Source organism: Protopterus annectens, chromosome 8.part0 (assembly GCF_019279795.1).
Source record: "Protopterus annectens isolate FY-2018-M chromosome 8.part0, PAN1.0, whole genome shotgun sequence".
Lineage (NCBI taxonomy): Eukaryota > Metazoa > Chordata > Ceratodontiformes > Protopteridae > Protopterus > Protopterus annectens.
Window position 1 is genome coordinate 1,343,626,621 of NC_056741.1, and position 17,068 is coordinate 1,343,643,688.

Genomic DNA, 17,068 nt, shown 5'->3' on the forward strand with positions numbered 1-17,068 from the left:
CATGATTGGCTCCCAGGTCTCCTGTATGTTTATCCCCCCTTATATTTATACCAAAATTTATTTAGAAGGCAAGCGGGCTGAAGAGCTCAGTCCTCCTCATTGCCCCCTTCTGGCCTTGAAAATTTTTTTCCCTTCCTGTGGTCTCATCAAAATATCCTCCTTGGATACTGGAGCCAAGGCAGGATCTCCATTCTCACCTGTCAGGATTGCAGCATCCCAATCCTCATGCCCTTAAACTGACCGCATGGTTTCTCCACTTCCAACCATAGTCAGACAGTCCAGGCTTGCCTTCCCAGTTCATAATGTCATTCTGGCCTTTCAAAAAGTGTCCACTAAGAAGGTCTACAATAGTAAATGGAAAAGGTTTGTTATTTGGGCTGCAAGAAAAATATTGATCCCTTCTTGGCACCTGTATCAGACATTTTGCTTTTTCTTAGTACCTTGTTTAAAGAAAGAGCAGGTTTTTCTACCATCAGTCTTCAACTGCCAGCAATTTCCAATTTTCATACGATTAGCCAATCTCAATACTTGTCTGCCTTCAGGTTATGCAAAGTGTTTACGAAGGGCATTTTCTTTGCTGAGACCACCTACTAAAGATCCATCTCCTCCTTGGGATCTCACTATTGTGCTGCAGAGTTTGATTCAAGGACCATTTGAGCCAGCAGCTAGTTGTGACTTGAAGTCTTTGTCATGGAAGAAAATCTTCTTAGTAGCCATTATTTCTTTCCTAATTTTTCCAACAAAGGAGAGTATATTTTGAATCTCCATGATGTTTATAGACAACTACGTTTTTATCTGCACAGGACAAAGCAACTTAGGAAGTCAGACCAATTGTATATAGCCTTCTCTCCTACAAACTAGGCCGAGCAGTGTCTAAAATCACACTGGCAAAATGGATCAGTGATAGTGATACGTGGTACTAGTGTGGTGTTTTTCTACAAATAAAGACCAGTTTTGGATTCATTCAAACTTGGTGGCGTCAGCTTTGTGGTCTTCAAACTTGTTCTTGGTCCTGTTCTTTTACTTGGTTTTGGTTTAATCACTGACTGTATCACCTTTATTTAGAACTGCCTCGACCTCCAAAAGCACATTCTACTAGATCTGTGACTGCTACTTCTGCTTTCTTATCCAGACTTTCCATTGATGATATTTGTGCGGCAGCCACTTGGTCAAACAATCACACTTTTGTCGCGCACTACAAATTGAATATCATGTCTAGGAATAGGGCTTCCTTTGGCTCGATGGTGCTCCAGCACATCCTTCCATGAAGGTCACCCAAGAATCATGAAGCTGGGAACTCTGACCCTATCATGAGGAGGAATGAAGAGGACAGTATCAGATTAGAAAGTTTTGTCTTACTATAACTTGGCTTACGTGTCTTCCATCTTCATTCCTCCTCACTTTCCCACTCAGCCATCCCCCTGCCTTATTCTTCTAGAGGATCTATGGAAGATGGCAGTACACTTAGGTCCCTTGTCTAAGCCTCAGTTGCCTTTCTTTCTGTTCTGTCCTGGTTATTGATGGATGGTGAATCAGCAAACTCAATGTGAGGTGCATGGGTGGGTGTAGTGCATTGTGTGTAAAGGGAAGGAACCCGAGAGTCAGATCAAAGTCTGGAAGATGTGGCCGAGCCGGATACAAGACCCTATAGTGAGGAGGAATGAAGATGGACAACACAGATGCTAAGTTATGGCAAGACATAACTTTCTATTTTTGCTGTTTTAATGACGTTAGTTTTTCCCTTTTTATCTTGTTTTCAGGTTACATGATCAGATGGTCAAGATGAATCAGAGTCTTCATCGGCTTCAGGTAGCATGGCGTGAGGCCCAACAAACCTCCAGCCCTACAGCTGAGAACCTTCGTGAGCAGTTTGAACGTTTAATGACTGTCTACCTGTCCACAAAGGCTGCTGTGACAGAGCCTCAAATGTTGCAGAACTGTGTAAATTTACAGGTATCTACAGCAGCTTTGCTAATCCAGTTTGCTTTGGGTAATCAAGGCACTGAACATGTGGAACTGACATTCCCCCTTCCAGAAGTGCGGCACAGTTTATTGGCTTATGTGCCAGGTACAAAGTTTGTTGAACATCCAATGGTAATGGAGCATTTTTCGACATTTATTTCAGTCACAGCGGTGAACTGTTTTTTCACCGTTTATTGTCTCTTTTCTTTGTTTTAACAGAATTTTTTGCTGATAATCTGGGTGATTTCTTCATCTTCTTGCGCCGCTTTGCTGATGACATTTTGGAGACTTCAGCGGATTCCCTTGAGCATGTTCTTCAGTTTATCACAGTCTTCATGGGGAATGTAGAAAGGTGAACCTTACATGGACTTTGCATTTATGTTTTTTTAATTGGACTGATGAGTTCAGGGCCAGTTAAGTAGCAGAAACTTTCATTCAAACCAAAGTCTAATGCTTATTCATGTGCCATACGTTGATTGCTGTAATATTCAACATCCATTTGCATACATTGTTGTCAGTATTCTCGAGCACTTATGCAGAATCCAGGTAAACCTTGTATTTATTTATTTAAGACTTTGTTACCTAGATAGGTGGGCTGGTCCTGAAAACATTTTCAGACATGACCCGAGTATAAATTTACCACAAAGTGATTATGTTGCATCATCCAAAACAAAATATATTTCAATAAAAAGCATTAAAAATCTGTGAATTGCAAAGCAAGTGTATCAACAGTACCCACAACAAGCATATTAATGTGGGAAATGTGCTTCTTTTAAGTCAGTATTGAACAATATGCCAGACTTTTCAAATTATAGAGAAAAGTTGTTTGTATATTAGAAACAACATTGTGGAGGAGAGTTTGGCATAATGGTTAAGTTCTTGCTCTCACAGATACAATGTACAGTTTTTTTTTCCAAACACCTTTATTGAATTATCACTTGTGACATAGTCAAATTTACATTCATAGAAAATTTAATCACACTGTAATTAACATAACCAACATTTTACTTCACATATACTGTTATATATCATATAATCTAAGCAACATTGCATATGTTATTCAGTTCCTGCCTTTTTGTTTTTTTAAACAAGAAACATCTTTATTAAACCATCACTTACTATATAGTCAATCATACATGTATACAAATGAAAACAAACCACACTGACACAAACCTAGCTGCAAGCACTTTACATCACAAACCGTACTGACATACTCCCAGTTGCAAACCTTATATATCACTCATAATCTACCCAATCTTTTTCAGTCAAACATTACATAGCTCATTTAAGTCCTACTGCCTTGTAAACATCATTCCTCCCTTGTATGTATTGTTCCAACAATTCCCATTTTTCCTATGTAGTTGCTACCACCCTTTCCTAAAAATATCAGTTCCAGTTGTTTTACCTCTGTTACTATTTTCACTACTTCTAGTATAGTTGGTTTAGATTTTGATTTCCATTTTCTAGTAATTGCTTTTTTTTATTCTAATCTCTTGTCATTGGCTAAATTTGTAGTAGTCTGCAGATTGATAGCCTAATATTCAGTTGGTGACTGGCATAATGGATAAGGTGCTTATCTGACAAACACAAGGTACAACCATTGATTCTCACAAAGAAATTGGCTAGACCTAAAATGATTCACAAGGGCAGCTAGCCAATGAACCTATGAACATTTGAGGAATGATATTAAATAAGAGGTACAGTATTTAGCAGTGATTGTCAGTTTCTTTTTGTAATCTCAGGTAGAGATAGATTTCCTTCTGTGTCATTGTTGCAGTAATCCTTACACTAGGGATCCCCTGCCCAGGGTAGCCCAATGTCCAGCCAGTATACCAAAGCCTTAGGTTGTAATAGGGGCATCATTCGCCACACGTATGTTCCCCAAACATGGCGTAGGGCATAAAGGTGATACACGGATGTACCATCCTCAGAACTTCTTGCCATCAGTCCAAATGCCATCTTCAATCGTCAGTCTGAACTCCGGTTCATCTGCTGGTTGCTGAGCTGTTTTTTTAGATAAGTGCCCCTTTGGAGTGTTACTTCTTATCTTCTTTTACATGTGGTTGTAGGTTTCATGACATCCAGAAAGGGGAAATGCCAATGTGAGAGACAGATTCCCCATAAGGACCAACACGAGCAGTGTTTATTTTGCTTAGGTGCTTCTCATGGCCATACGTCTTGTCCTGTTTGTCAGGCTTTTATTCCAAAAACTTTGCTTAGTCATTTCTCCTCACTAGTCATTTACCTAGAGAAACAGTGTCTTAGAGTCAGGGTACTATGGTCGAATTTTCCTCTCCCGAGGAACAGCTGTCCATGAAGAAGACCAAGAATGCTCAGTCAGATTCTTCAGCTGTTCCACCTCCACCAGACATCTCTCTCGAGGCAGATGAAAGCCCAGAGGACCACCTGTTTTTTCAGTCTGATTCCTCTGCAAAGACGGTTTTGGAGGCCGGCATGGATCCAGCTTCTCACACACCCCAGAGCTCTCCAGACATCCGTTTTGGATATTCAGGGGGAACTGCAGCTGATTATTTCCAAAGGTCTTAGGTCCGAAGGTCTTAGGGCTGTTCTGCAAATCCTTGATAGTGAGGAGATTTCAACTACACTTATTGAATGTAGGCAGAGGTCTCAGCCACCTAAGTTTTTAGGACTGATGTCCCCTTGAAAAGGATGCAGAAAACTAAGCATATTTCTCCTGCTTCTAAGGATCCTCAGAGTGAATAGCAGGGTTTCACAAAGGGTTTTTTTATTGCCCTTATGACTCTGAGGCCTCCTCAGGAGGTCTCTATTCCTGCTCCCTCTTGGGTCTTCCACTTCTCTTAAGAGGCCTAGGGAGCAGTTTTCGTCTAATAAGGATGTGGATTCTGATGAGGAATCCTTAACCTGTTCCTCTTAGAGTCCCACTCCCTTGAACTATGGTTCTGAGGAAGAGAATTCTATTGGTCCTGATTCTTCTTTTGAGGAGATTTCTTTTGGATATCCAGTTTCCTGTATGATGGAGGTTTTTAAGTGGGACTATACCCAGGTCTTGAATGTTCAGCAGATATTTTATCATTTCCGTCAAATGGAGTCTCCCAAGCCCTTTGCTGTCCCTTCTGGTCTTGCTGCCTTGTTGGATACTTTTTTTTTTTCTGCAGCTTCTCAAGCTCTTGACTCCCAGCCCCCTGCTCCTAAAAACCTGATAGGTTTTATAAGGTGCCTGATGATTGCAAATTCCTTTTACAAGTGTCCCTCTGCTGATTCTTCTTTTATTTCTGTTTCTTCTGATAAGCCATCTAGGCTTTTACCTTCTACTAATCTGCTACCATCTGATATGAACAGCAGAACCATGGAGAGCTTGGGTAAGAAAATATATACTGCTGCTGTCCTGGCCTTTTGAGCTGTGAATTACCAGACCTACATGACCAGGTATGTTTTGGCTCTTCTGTCTCAGCTTTTCAAGTTATTTCAGACCTTCCTGACTCTGAGAGGAAGACTTCATCTCTTTCTTTGTTAGGGTCTTCTTCTCAAGTAATTGCCATTCTGTTAAATGCAGTTATAATGCAGCTGATGCCTCATCTAGAGCTGTTGCCTTTGGTTCTGTGTTGAAGAGGTATTCCTGGCTTCACCTTCAGCATTTGCCTGATGATATTAAGGCCAAGCTGTCAGATGCTTCTGTAGATAATAAACATTTCTTTGGTTCTGCAGCTGCTGAGCATTATAATTCTCTTCAGGAAAGGGGTTAGGCTATGCAGGAATTGAAACCTATTTTTGTTAACCTTGTTCCTAGATTTCAGAGGAACTACCCTAATAAACCTGCCTTTGTCTGAAGGCAGTCTCGTCTTCCACCCAAAGGTAAAAAAGGGTGGTAGTAGGGCTCCTCCAAGTCTACTCAAACTCCTTCAGCTCAGAAGTCGCCTTTTCCAAATAAACCACTCTCTTTCTGACTACCTTTTTTCTCCCCTACTCAGTCACATTCCTCTCTCTCTTTGTCTTTCTGTGTCCCTTCCAAATCGGTTAAGAATAACTCAGAATTCTTGGGTTCTGTCCATCATTTGTCAGGTTGTCAGGCGTATTACATGGTTTGGAAATCTCTTCCTGCCCTTTTTGGGTATTCCTCAACCTCCTCAGGAACAGCTGCCCCCTTTTTCCAGATGTTCGTAGGAGCCTTTTGTCTCAAGCAGTTCCAGCTCTTCAAAAGGGGGAAGGGATTTTACTCCAGAATGTTTCTGGTTCCCAGGAAAGAAGATACCTAGAGACCTGTTCTGGATCTCTCTCAACTCAACACCTTTTTGAAAATTCCTTCCTTTCGAATGTTGTCCCTTCAAACCTTGTTTCCTGTTCTTTCTCAGGCTTTCCTAGTTTCACTGGATCTCAGGAATGCCTATCTCCATATCCAGATTCATCTCCTTTTCAGGAAGTTTTTATGTTTCTCTGTTGCTATCTTGCATTTTCAGTTCTCTGCTTTGCTTTTTGGCCTCTCTACTGCCCCAAGGGTCTTCACCAAATGCTTCGCTTCTGTGATTGCTATTTGCAGGTTGAGGGGAATACAGAACTTTCCTTATCTAGAAAATCTGCTTAGTCAGGCTTCCTCTCCAGAGATTTTGCTTCAGCATCTTCATTACTCAACTTGTCTCCTGCAAAGCCTAGGGTTTGCAGTGAATTTCCAAAAATCTTTCCCTACTCCTTCTCAAGGTCATGTTTTTCTAGGGTGCAGGCTGCAGGCTATTACAATGCTAGCATCTCTACCTCCTCCCAAGGCTCTAACTCTGGTTACTTTATTTCAATCCCTTCTTCCTCTGTTCTCCTTTACAGCCAGGGACTTTCTAAGGGCTCTGGGTTATATGGCTTCCAGCATTCCTATACTTCTTCTGGGCAAGCTTCATGTGAGAAAGCTCCGGTGGTTCCTAAAGTTAGTTTGGCTTCAACATTCTCATCCTTTAGATTTTCTGATTCTCTTTCTCCCATGCCTCAAGATGGAGCTTTAGAGGTGGATTCATCATTTGTCCCTGAACCTAGGCCTTCATTTTCAACCTCCAGTCCCCTCTCAGGAACTCTTTTCAAATGCCTCAGAAGTGGGGAGCCCTTCTTTGGTCTTCTGAAAGTTCAGGGCCTGTGGTCTTTTCCTTAGAAGAAGGACCATATCAATATCAGAGATGAGAGTTCTTCTCCTGGCCCTTCAGGCCATTCATTCTCTTTTTCTTCCAGGGCCCCAAAAGTCATCACAAACAATACTACAGTGACCTGGGACATAAGCAATTAAGAGGGGACAAAGTCCTACTTCTTGTGCAGACTAGCTCTTCAGATTTGAGACCCAACTGTCCAGTCTCAGGTGACTCTTCAGACTGTTTTTATTTTTTTCAGATCAGAACTTCGCGGTAGATTATCTGAGCAGGCCATAACATGCGCTCATGAGTGGATGCTTCGCAGAGATGTGTTTCTGGACATTGTGCACCAGTGGGGTACTCCTCAAGTAAATCTTTTTGCCTCCATTCTGAACAGACAACTTCCTCCATTTTGTACCAGAGTCCCATGTCCTCTGTCTTGGAAGATGGACACCCAATCTTTTTCCTGGAAGGAGATGTTTCTTTATGCCTTCCCTCCCCTTCCTCTAGTACCACAGGCTGTGTTCAAGATAGAGCAGGATGGATGCTACAAAATCTTATTGATGACTCCCTTTTGACCCAGACAGCACTGGTTCCATCTTCTTCTGCATTTAACCAAGGCAGTCATCACAAGTTACCTCACAGGGTGGACCTACTCACACACGACAAGGGGTCTCTCATCCATTCCCACCTGTCCACTCTTCAACTGACAATGTGTGTGATAGGGATTTGATCCCTTTTAGGAACCTTTTTTCTCAGGATGTGCATCGAGTTCTGCAGGAGGCCAGGAAACCAAACACCATGAAATCTTATTTATCCAAATGGAAGAGATTTTCTGTTTGGTGTCTGAGTCCACTTTATGTGGAAGTTCCTGTGGTTCTCTCTTATTTGTGTGAATTGCTCACTGCTGAGTTGGCATACTCTTCTGTTAAAGCCCACCTGTCAGATATTTCTGCTAACTTTAACTCCCCCTTTGGCTTCTAGATTCAAGGTCAAACATTTTCTTAAAGACGTCCTTCATATTAGGCCTCCCATGAACTCTATTCCTCCTTCCTGGGACCTTAATTTGTCCTGGAAAAACTGACTCAGGCTCCTTTTGAGCCTGCAACTTCAGTTTCCTTAAAACATTGTACTTTGATGACTGTTCTTCTTTTGGCCTTTACCTCAGCCAGATGGGTGTCTGAGCTGCAGGCCATTATGGCTGTCCTCCTTTTTTTGCTTTTTTCGTAGGAACAAGGGTGCCTCTTCATACTAATCCTTCTTTTATGCCCAAGTTGGTTAATGAGTTGTCTCTTAGTCTATGCATTTGCCCACTTTTTTCCCTTCTCCACACTCTGCTAGTGAGAAGGTTCTTCACACCTTGGATTTACATAGACAACTCAGATATTATCTGGATAAAACTAAAGCCATTTTTAAATATGAGCTTGTTTTTGTTTCTTTTCATCTTACGTATTTAGGTTTAGCTGTTTCTAAGCAAAGTGTTTCATCTAGGATCCCTAAGGCCATTTTCTTTTATTTCTGCTTTCATAGGAAAAGCCTTCTTTCTGTTAAGGCTCATTCTGTCAAGGCTGTGGCTTCTTCTGGTGCCTTTTCCAAAGGTTTGGATACTAACTCCATTCTTGAGGCAGCTACATGGATGTCTGTGCATACATTTACCAACCACTTGGGCTTCGGGCTAGTTATTTTAAACTAAGAAGGTATAGTCTGCACTCTTGTGGGAGGAGAGGGTAGATTCTGTCCTTCTGAGCTGGGAGTTTCTGGTTAAAGGCTTGTTGTGCCTGCTTATTTGAACTGTTTCTTTCTGAAATTGGTATGCCTTGTTTGCTGTAGCATAGACTAAATTCAGACCTGCTGAATCTAGCTTTGTTTGTATAACTTGAGCACTAATCCAGCCCATCGTTTTTTGGAGAACGTTCCCCTGCACCCTAGTGGCAGAAGTGTGCAGTTAGAACTTGTCTGATTGAAGACTGCTGGAACGGAGCTCAGTTTTTAGCTTTTCATTGGTTAATTTGTTTAAATCAGTTTGCTGCTACTGTTATATTAAATAAAAAAAAAATATACACTTTATGCATCGCCGCTTAGCTAGGGTTAAACTATTCCTGGCGCCATAAAGTCTGCTCTTCAAATTTTCCTTTAGAACTAGTCAGTTTTTTAGTTTTAGCACTCAAATTTGTTTCTTTGCGCTCAGCACTTGTTCAGAACTCGTTGTAAACACTAAATAAGCTACAAATTACTACAGCACTCAAATTTCCTCACTTGTACAGAGGAAAACAGTTTTTAGTACTTAAATAAGCACCTATCCAGGCATGTCTAAGGGTCAGCTCCCGGTGTTTTCTCCTGTCTACTTGATGAATCTAGGCATCTTGGGGCAATGCAGCAATTGCCTCATGTACACGGACAACCCTCTCCTCCTACCACCCAACACTACAACCTGTGAGAGATGCACTTGTATAGCCAAACTGGAAGCAAAGCTCTCTTCACCCAAGGCTGGACTAGACAGTCAAGAGGAGAAGGTAAACACTTGCACCACACCACACTCATCACATAGTCCCTCAAAACTTACACCACCAAAACACACACATAGCAACACAAAGCACACACCTACATTCGCGGAGGCTCTCAATAAAAATCTGCTCAAGCAACAGAGACCTCCACAGCAGAAACGTATGCAACCTTCACCTCCCAACACAACCGAAATGACACATAGCCCACAAACTCAGTGTGCCACTCAACCATAGCCCATAAGGCATAACAACGTACACAACACTCTGGTCATAGGTGACTCTAGTCAGGCACACTGATGTTCCACTCACCAGGCTAAACAAGGAGAAGGTTACCGTCAGCTGCCTGTCGAGTGCCAGGATCCACCACATAACACACACACTCAGGTCACTCCACAGCAAGTACAAATATGACTCTGTCATTGTCCATGTTGGTGTGAATGACCGGAGACATACCTCACTGGACTACATGAAAAGAGACATGGAGGAGCTCTCCGATCTTGTAGCCCAGGCAGGTATGACCCCAGCCCTGAGTAGCATCCTGCCATCACCCAGAATGATACCACAGTACAAGGACACCTGCACCTGTTGCCCTTGGGATTCTGGATACTGGCTAAGGCTCTTGCCACCCCTATAGTGCCTTTTTTAGGTAAGGTTCAAATGACAAATTCACCACCATAACAGATACAAGCAAGCAAAATCTGAGGGTAATGCTACTCAATGCTAGATGTCTAAACCTCAAAATGCATTCACTCGAGGCACTCCTTAAAATGGAGAACATCGACATCTTGCAGTAACAGAGACCTGATTCAAGGCTCCAGAGAAGGCTACAATTCATACCACACCTTTCGGCTACCTAACGTGGACCGAAACACTAAAGGTGGAGGCGTGTCCATATTCATTAAGGATATCCACACCTCCAGGCTAATTCTTCAGCATAATGCATCCAAGATTATCCAAGTGCAACTAACTCTGGTCAAGAACACAATCCAAACTGTAACTTTCTACAGATCCCCACCATGCCCCAGGATTCCCACTCCTCATTTCTTGATACACTGGAAAATATTAGGGTACAACACAACACCCTAATAATGGGCAATTTCAACTACCCCACCATTAACTGGGAAAACTACTCATGTACCAACTCTTTTGCTCAGCGTTTTTTGGAATTCATAAATTCCAACTCCTTGGATCAACTTATCCACACCCCCACCAGAAGCAGCAATATCCCAGACCTGGTCATTACCAACATGGGCAACTGGTGTTCCACACCAGAGGTCAGTTCCTTGTTGGTCAGATCCGACCACAAGCTAATCAGCCTAGACATCCACATCCCGCCCCCACCCTCCATTAGGAAAACCACACTAAAAAATTTCTCCAAAGGCAACCTCACGCTTCTTAAGACAGAAGTGGCAAACTTCACAACACCCATGCAGATGGACAGTAGAGGTATGACTGCTGAATCCTACACAAATGCACTTTATAAGCACTTACACAAGTGCATGGATCATGCTATCCATGACAGAACCAAGATGCTATCCTACAAAAAAGGAAGCCAATCTGGTGGTCCCCTGCCATAAACAAACTCTATAACAGAAGAAATAAACTGTTGCAAAAAAGAGTAAAATCCCATGACTGGAAGAACTCCCTGGTCAGCCTCAGTAAGAAGTTGAGATCCCTCATAAAATCCTCCAAAGCTAGTTATGAAAACAAAATAGTCACTGATTCTAAAGACAACCACAAAGCATTCTATAGCTATGTCAAGAATCTCAATGGCAACACTCAGATCTGCTCTGAATTACAGTACAATGGCACTAAATATACAGAACCAACTGATATTGCCTACATCCTTGCATGTAGGTTCATTGCTAAATTTACCCCCCCTCACCCCCTAAAGGGCCCATCTCTATACCAAAAGAATACAAAGTTCCTGTAGTCACGGTTGCACAGGTAAAAACCACACTCTCAAAAGCCAAGAATACAGCATCCATGGGACCTGACAACATCCCAGGCTGTGTTCTACATGAACTACAGAATGAACTGGCACCCCAGCTAATCACCATGTTCAATCATAGCCTCAACTCAGGCTTTGTGCCCAAGGCTTTTGACACCATCCCCCACTCTGGAATTATAGATAAATTCACTAAACTAGGTGTAAATTCCTATGTCACAAGATGGGTTGCCAACTGGCTCACTGACCGAACCCACACTGTGAAAGTAGCAGACTCCAAATCTGACTTCAGACCAGTGACAAGTGGAGTACCACAGGGTTCAGTCCTGGGGCCTTTCCTGTTTTTTATCTACTTTTCTGAAGTACAGGCTAACACAGAAGGTCTTTGACTAACGAAGTTCGCAGATGACTGCAAACTAGGAGCCATAACTGAAACTCTTAACGTTGTGCACATCCTACAAAAGGACCTCACTGAGACAGATGCCTGGTGTCAAAGCCATGGCCTCAAACTCAGTGTCAAAAAGTGCATTGTCATTCCCCTTTGGTAAAAACTCTGTACCCATGAGCTACCACATAGGTGGTAGTCTACTTATCACCGAAAGTATGATAAGAGATCTTGGGACACAGGTGGACAGTAGTCTCTCCTTTGATAATCACATTGCCACAGTAGTCAGGAAATCCTTCTACGTGGCATACCTCATCAGAAAAGGTTTCTCATCCAGGAAAAAAGAGGTCATTGTTCCCCTCTACTCGTTACTCATTAGACCTATTGTAGAGTACAACTCCTCTTTTGGTATGTACCTCACAAGACATCTACAACAAATGGAAAGGCCACAGAAATACCTCGCAAAAAGGATTATTGGCTTCAAACAGATGCCCTACGCAGACCATCTCAAAAAACTCCAACTTTACTCCGTCGCATATCGCGTACTCAGAGGCGATTTCTGCCTAACATACAAAGCTATGTCAAACTCAGAGCTGTTGGACATGCTCCACGTAAAGAAATCCCAATCCCTCCAAGCTACGTGCTCTAGGGACCTAAACCATGTCACCACAATAAACAGAACATGCAGGAGGGATAGATTCCTGTCCCAGAGACTTCCCATACTCTGGAACAAACTGCCTGTCTATATCAAACAAAGCTTCTCATTAACATTCTTCAAGAAAAATCTTGATGATTGGATGGGAAATAGGAAATTCACCCCGGGGATCACCTCTGTGGCTCTGCTTGACAGGGGCACAGGAAAATAATTTTTTTGGGTGTCAAAAATCAGGGTACCTTTTTGGCTAGGCTTGTATAGGCCCTTGGGCTGATAGCCTAGTACCTACCTATGAACCCATGAACTATAAGTTGGATATAGTTTCTAAGGCTGGAGACAGATTTGTCAGGGCCATCCTTCATGGCTTTCTTGAGGGCTCTGCTGGACTCTCCTCTTCCCAACTTACTTTGTGAGCTTTTGTACTCTTCCTACTGTAAGGAATACTGCAACAGTGATACAACAGAACATAGTACAATTGTGTTAAAGCATACCATAACAGTAGATGTGCTTCTCTTCACTGTTGCAGTATTCACTCCCTCCCTCCTCCCCATTTCTTTCTTCTTCTGGATAGAATGTTCCTCTTTTCTCCTTGGAATGTTACTCCTCCTCCGACTTTTCAGTTGTAAGGATGATATACTCCATGTGCGGCGAGCATGCATGTGATATACAATGTTCCTATTACAACCTAAGGCTTTGATATACTGGCTGAATGTTGGGCTACCCTTGGCAGGGGATCCCCACTGTAAGGAATACTGCAACAGTGAAGAGAAGGACATTTACTGTTATGCTCAGATTTTACACAATTCTACTTTATATAAATGAAGACAACAGTCATCTAAGGCTTTCAAGGATCGAGGGTCGGCTTCTGCTGTTCCATTGCTGGATAGATAAGTTTCCTTTGGGTAAAAAAACCTTCTATTTTCAAATAATTGTATGTGTTTTATCACTTTCCTCTTTAGGAAAGTTATTTTAAAGGTAGGAGTTTTGTTTTAAATGACTGTCAGAAGACTAAATTGTACTTTCAAAGGGGAGCACTCTTTTCTTGTCCATTTAAAAGTTGTTTAAAGTAGCTGAAAGTTATTTTTTTCTCTGGAGAAGTTGTGTTTATTTACTTTTTGGGGCTGACAAAGTGTTTTAAAGTGCATTTCTGTGGAAAAAGTGACTTTTAAAGACTTTAATTTTTTACTGGCATTTGCTGCTTGTCTTCTGTGGGAAAAAAGCACCATTTTTGGCTTGACCATGGAAAAACTGCCTGGTCCCACAATTAGTCCTTCTTCCAGCCACAAAAAGAAAAAGGTAAGCAAACAACCTTTGCCACCACAGCAGGCTAGCAATTTGCTTCAGCCGTAGTTGGGTGACTCTGCTGTGGCCATATGTTGTTTCTCAGACCACTCATCTTTTACCCCAGATTCCCATAGTGTCGCACCTACAGTCACTATGGACTGGGGGTTAGCCATGTCTTCTGTAGCTGTTGGGGTCCCCTCAGTGGACAAGAGAGAGACACTCTTGTCATTGTTGGGAGGGGGAACAGGGAAGGCTTCTCTGTTGTGTCAGAATGATATGCCCATCCCTAGGGAAGCTGCTGCCGCCGTTAGTAACATCTCTGGACACATTTTTTATCTGTCAAAAAGAAAGAAAAAAATGAAGAATGTGTCTACTCCTCCTCAGATTTCCTTAGATGGCTGTAGTTCACTGTGTCTGGTTCAGGGTTTAATTCAGGTTATTCATTCTTCTTGTTAAGCATTTTATGGTAAAAGAAAGAGGGATACCTGTTTTCCTGAAGAGATTCAAAATTCTGAATATGATCAGGAATATGAAGAGACAGACACAGGGTTTTCTCCTCAGATGTCTAATTCAGACTCTGACGAGAGCTCAGTTTCTAATTATTCCTGTGGGGGTTTCTTTTTCTCTGAGACTTAATACTAGAATGTGTCTGTTTTCAGAGGGGAACACTGAGGTTTCTCAGTCCCGTCAGAAAATACTGAGATATTACAGAAGGAATTTCCAGAACCTGGACCCATTCCTCCATTTCTGTCTGCTTTAGAGGATGTGTGCATTACTGCCTGAAATTTTCCTGATAGTCAGCCGGATGCCCCTAACAAAAGCAGATAGGATGTATAAAGTTCCTCAGTCTAATTTTGTGTATACTATTCCCAAACCTGACCCAGCAGCTTTAGCTTTAGTTGATCCTACTGCAGCTAAACACTTAATTCCAATCCTTTGCTTTCTGATAAGAATAGGAAGAATATTGTTAAGTATGGAGGAAAAGTGCATACGTCTGCATCTTTTATTTTCAAAATTGTGAATTGTCAGTCTCATATGTTAAATTTGTTCTTATTCATTTTGAAAGTATGAGGAATGGTTTATCTGCTGTTTCTTCTTGTGAGGAAAAATCTGATTTAAATGATTTAGTTTGATCTGTTGCACAGGCCTCTACTCAATGTTTACAGTATGCATATGACTCTGTTAATACTACTTTCAGGACTGTGGCTATTAGTACTGATTTGAGGAGATCTGCGTGGCTGCATTTTCATATCTTCTCAGATTATGTTAAAGTGAGATTTTAAGTTCTGCTTTGGGTAGAGATTTACTTTTAAGCCCCTCTGCTGCAGAGATGATCAAAAAGTATGATGAAAGGGGTATTCTGATCCAGGGAATATCTAAGATTTTTCATCTCATTTTCTAAGGGATTATCCGACCCCTCATCCAGTTTTGGCAAAAAACAAAATAAATAGTCTCTGCAAAATTCAGGTAAACAGATGTTTAAGAAGAAATGGTAAGGGGCTTCCGAAAAAGAATCCTTGAACCACCCAAAGCCAAGGACAGTCCAGCAAGTTTTAATGATTGTTCAAGAGACAGTGACACACCATCCCACTCTGTCCCTTTTTTCTGGATCTCCATTTTTGTCTTTGGCAACATTTACTTTCAGACAAATGGGTTCTGAAGATCATTCATCAAGGTTACAAATGGTAGTGTGATGACATTCTTCCTGTCCAGGGGGTCATTTGTCATCCTTCAGATCTGACTCTTGATTTTACCAGTTCTTTATCACATGCTGTCACAAGGAGTGATAAAACCTGTTTCTCTTTCCCAGGTGGTTTTATTCAAGGATTATCTACTTGCCATCTTGGAGACTAGTTCTAGGTCTTTCTTTCCTAAACCTATTTGTGATAGTGCCCGAATTCAAAATGTTGACTCTTCACAACCTGTTACTTCTTCTTCCTCTTTCATGTTTCCTGGTAACAGCAGACTTAAAAGATGCTTACCATCACATCACTGTTCATACAGACTTCAGATGTTTCTTAAGATTTTTGTGTGTCTGGATCACATTATCAGTTCTCTGCCTTAACTTTCGGACTATCCACTGCATCGAGTGTTCACATAGTGTCTATCTCCAGTTGTAGACCATTGAAGGCTACAGGGTGTCCGTTTTGTTTCCCATATTTAGATGACATACTTATCTTTGCAGAGTCTTTTTCAAATTGTCCAGAATCTCTGTTATGGGCAAGAGGTCTCTTACACAAGATGGGATTCCAAGAAGGCATTCAAAAGCTTTCTTGACTCCCTTCACACAGGATTATGCTCATAGAATGTCAGCTAGACACCTCAGTTCAAAAAGCTTTTCTTCCACAGGAAAAAATTTGACGTATATCTAGACCTATATCTAAAGTTTTGCACTCAAACTTCCGTCACTGTAAGGAAATACCTCAGGATTTTCCGTCTCATGGCTTCTATGATTCTCAGGGTACCCCTGGGAAGACCCCAACACCCTTTGTTTTTTTTCAAGTCATAGTGCTGGGTATAGAAGAGAAATCATTTGGTGGTGACAACAGATATCCTTAACTCCAGGTGCCCCCTTCTCCCTCCCTTTTTACAACAAAGTAGTCACCAGAGATGCCTTGGACTTTGCTTGGGGAGCGGTTTCAGGAGGGATAAAAGTGGAAGGTGTTTGGGACAACACGGACGGATGCAAGCACATAAGTGTCAAAGGGAGGTTTGCCCTGATTAAGGCAGTCAACTTTGTAAATCATATTTTATCTCTGGGACCTTTTCAGATGAGTAGCAGACAGTTCCAGAGCCATGTGGTACATAGGCAAGCAAGGGGGAAACAGGTCACTCCCCCCTTTGTAAACGTGCCATTTTTGTGGGGATATAGATTCACAGCACAGTTTCATTCTATAAGCATCCTACTTTCCATCAGAGCAAAAATGTGTGGCAGACAAGCTGAGCAGGACAAGAGCAGACCCTCTCAAATGAAAAGTAGATTGGGGTATTTTTCAAGATTTGCTCCACCTGTGGGGTGTTCCTCAAATAGACCTCTTTGAACTATCAAATGACAAGATTCTGCTCCAGGACTCCATGCAGGAAGGCCTGGAAGACAGATGTATTTTCCTTGGACAGGAATGTTCCTGTATGCTTTTGCACCTTTTCCACTAATATCCAGGGTAGTTCTGCAGATTCAAAATGAATCCCCCAAGATCACTGTGGTTATTCTTTTCCGGTACCCAGGCAACCGTGGATCTTTCTTCT

General features: G+C 41.9%; 1 protein-coding gene across 2 annotated transcripts in view; it reads left to right on the forward strand.

Moving 5' to 3' along the window:
• UBE4A (ubiquitination factor E4A) overlaps positions 1-17,068 on the forward strand; it is a 1,266,879-nt gene that overhangs the window by 649,243 nt on the left and 600,568 nt on the right. The window contains exons 11-12 of one of the 2 annotated variants that reach the window (XM_044080891.1): positions 1,761-2,068; positions 2,182-2,314. The exons of the other annotated variant lie outside the window; for it this stretch is intronic. Of the exons in view, the coding sequence (XP_043936826.1) occupies positions 1,761-2,068; positions 2,182-2,314 (441 nt within the window). The remainder of the gene's footprint in view (positions 1-1,760; positions 2,069-2,181; positions 2,315-17,068) is intronic. 2 annotated transcript variants of the gene reach the window in all.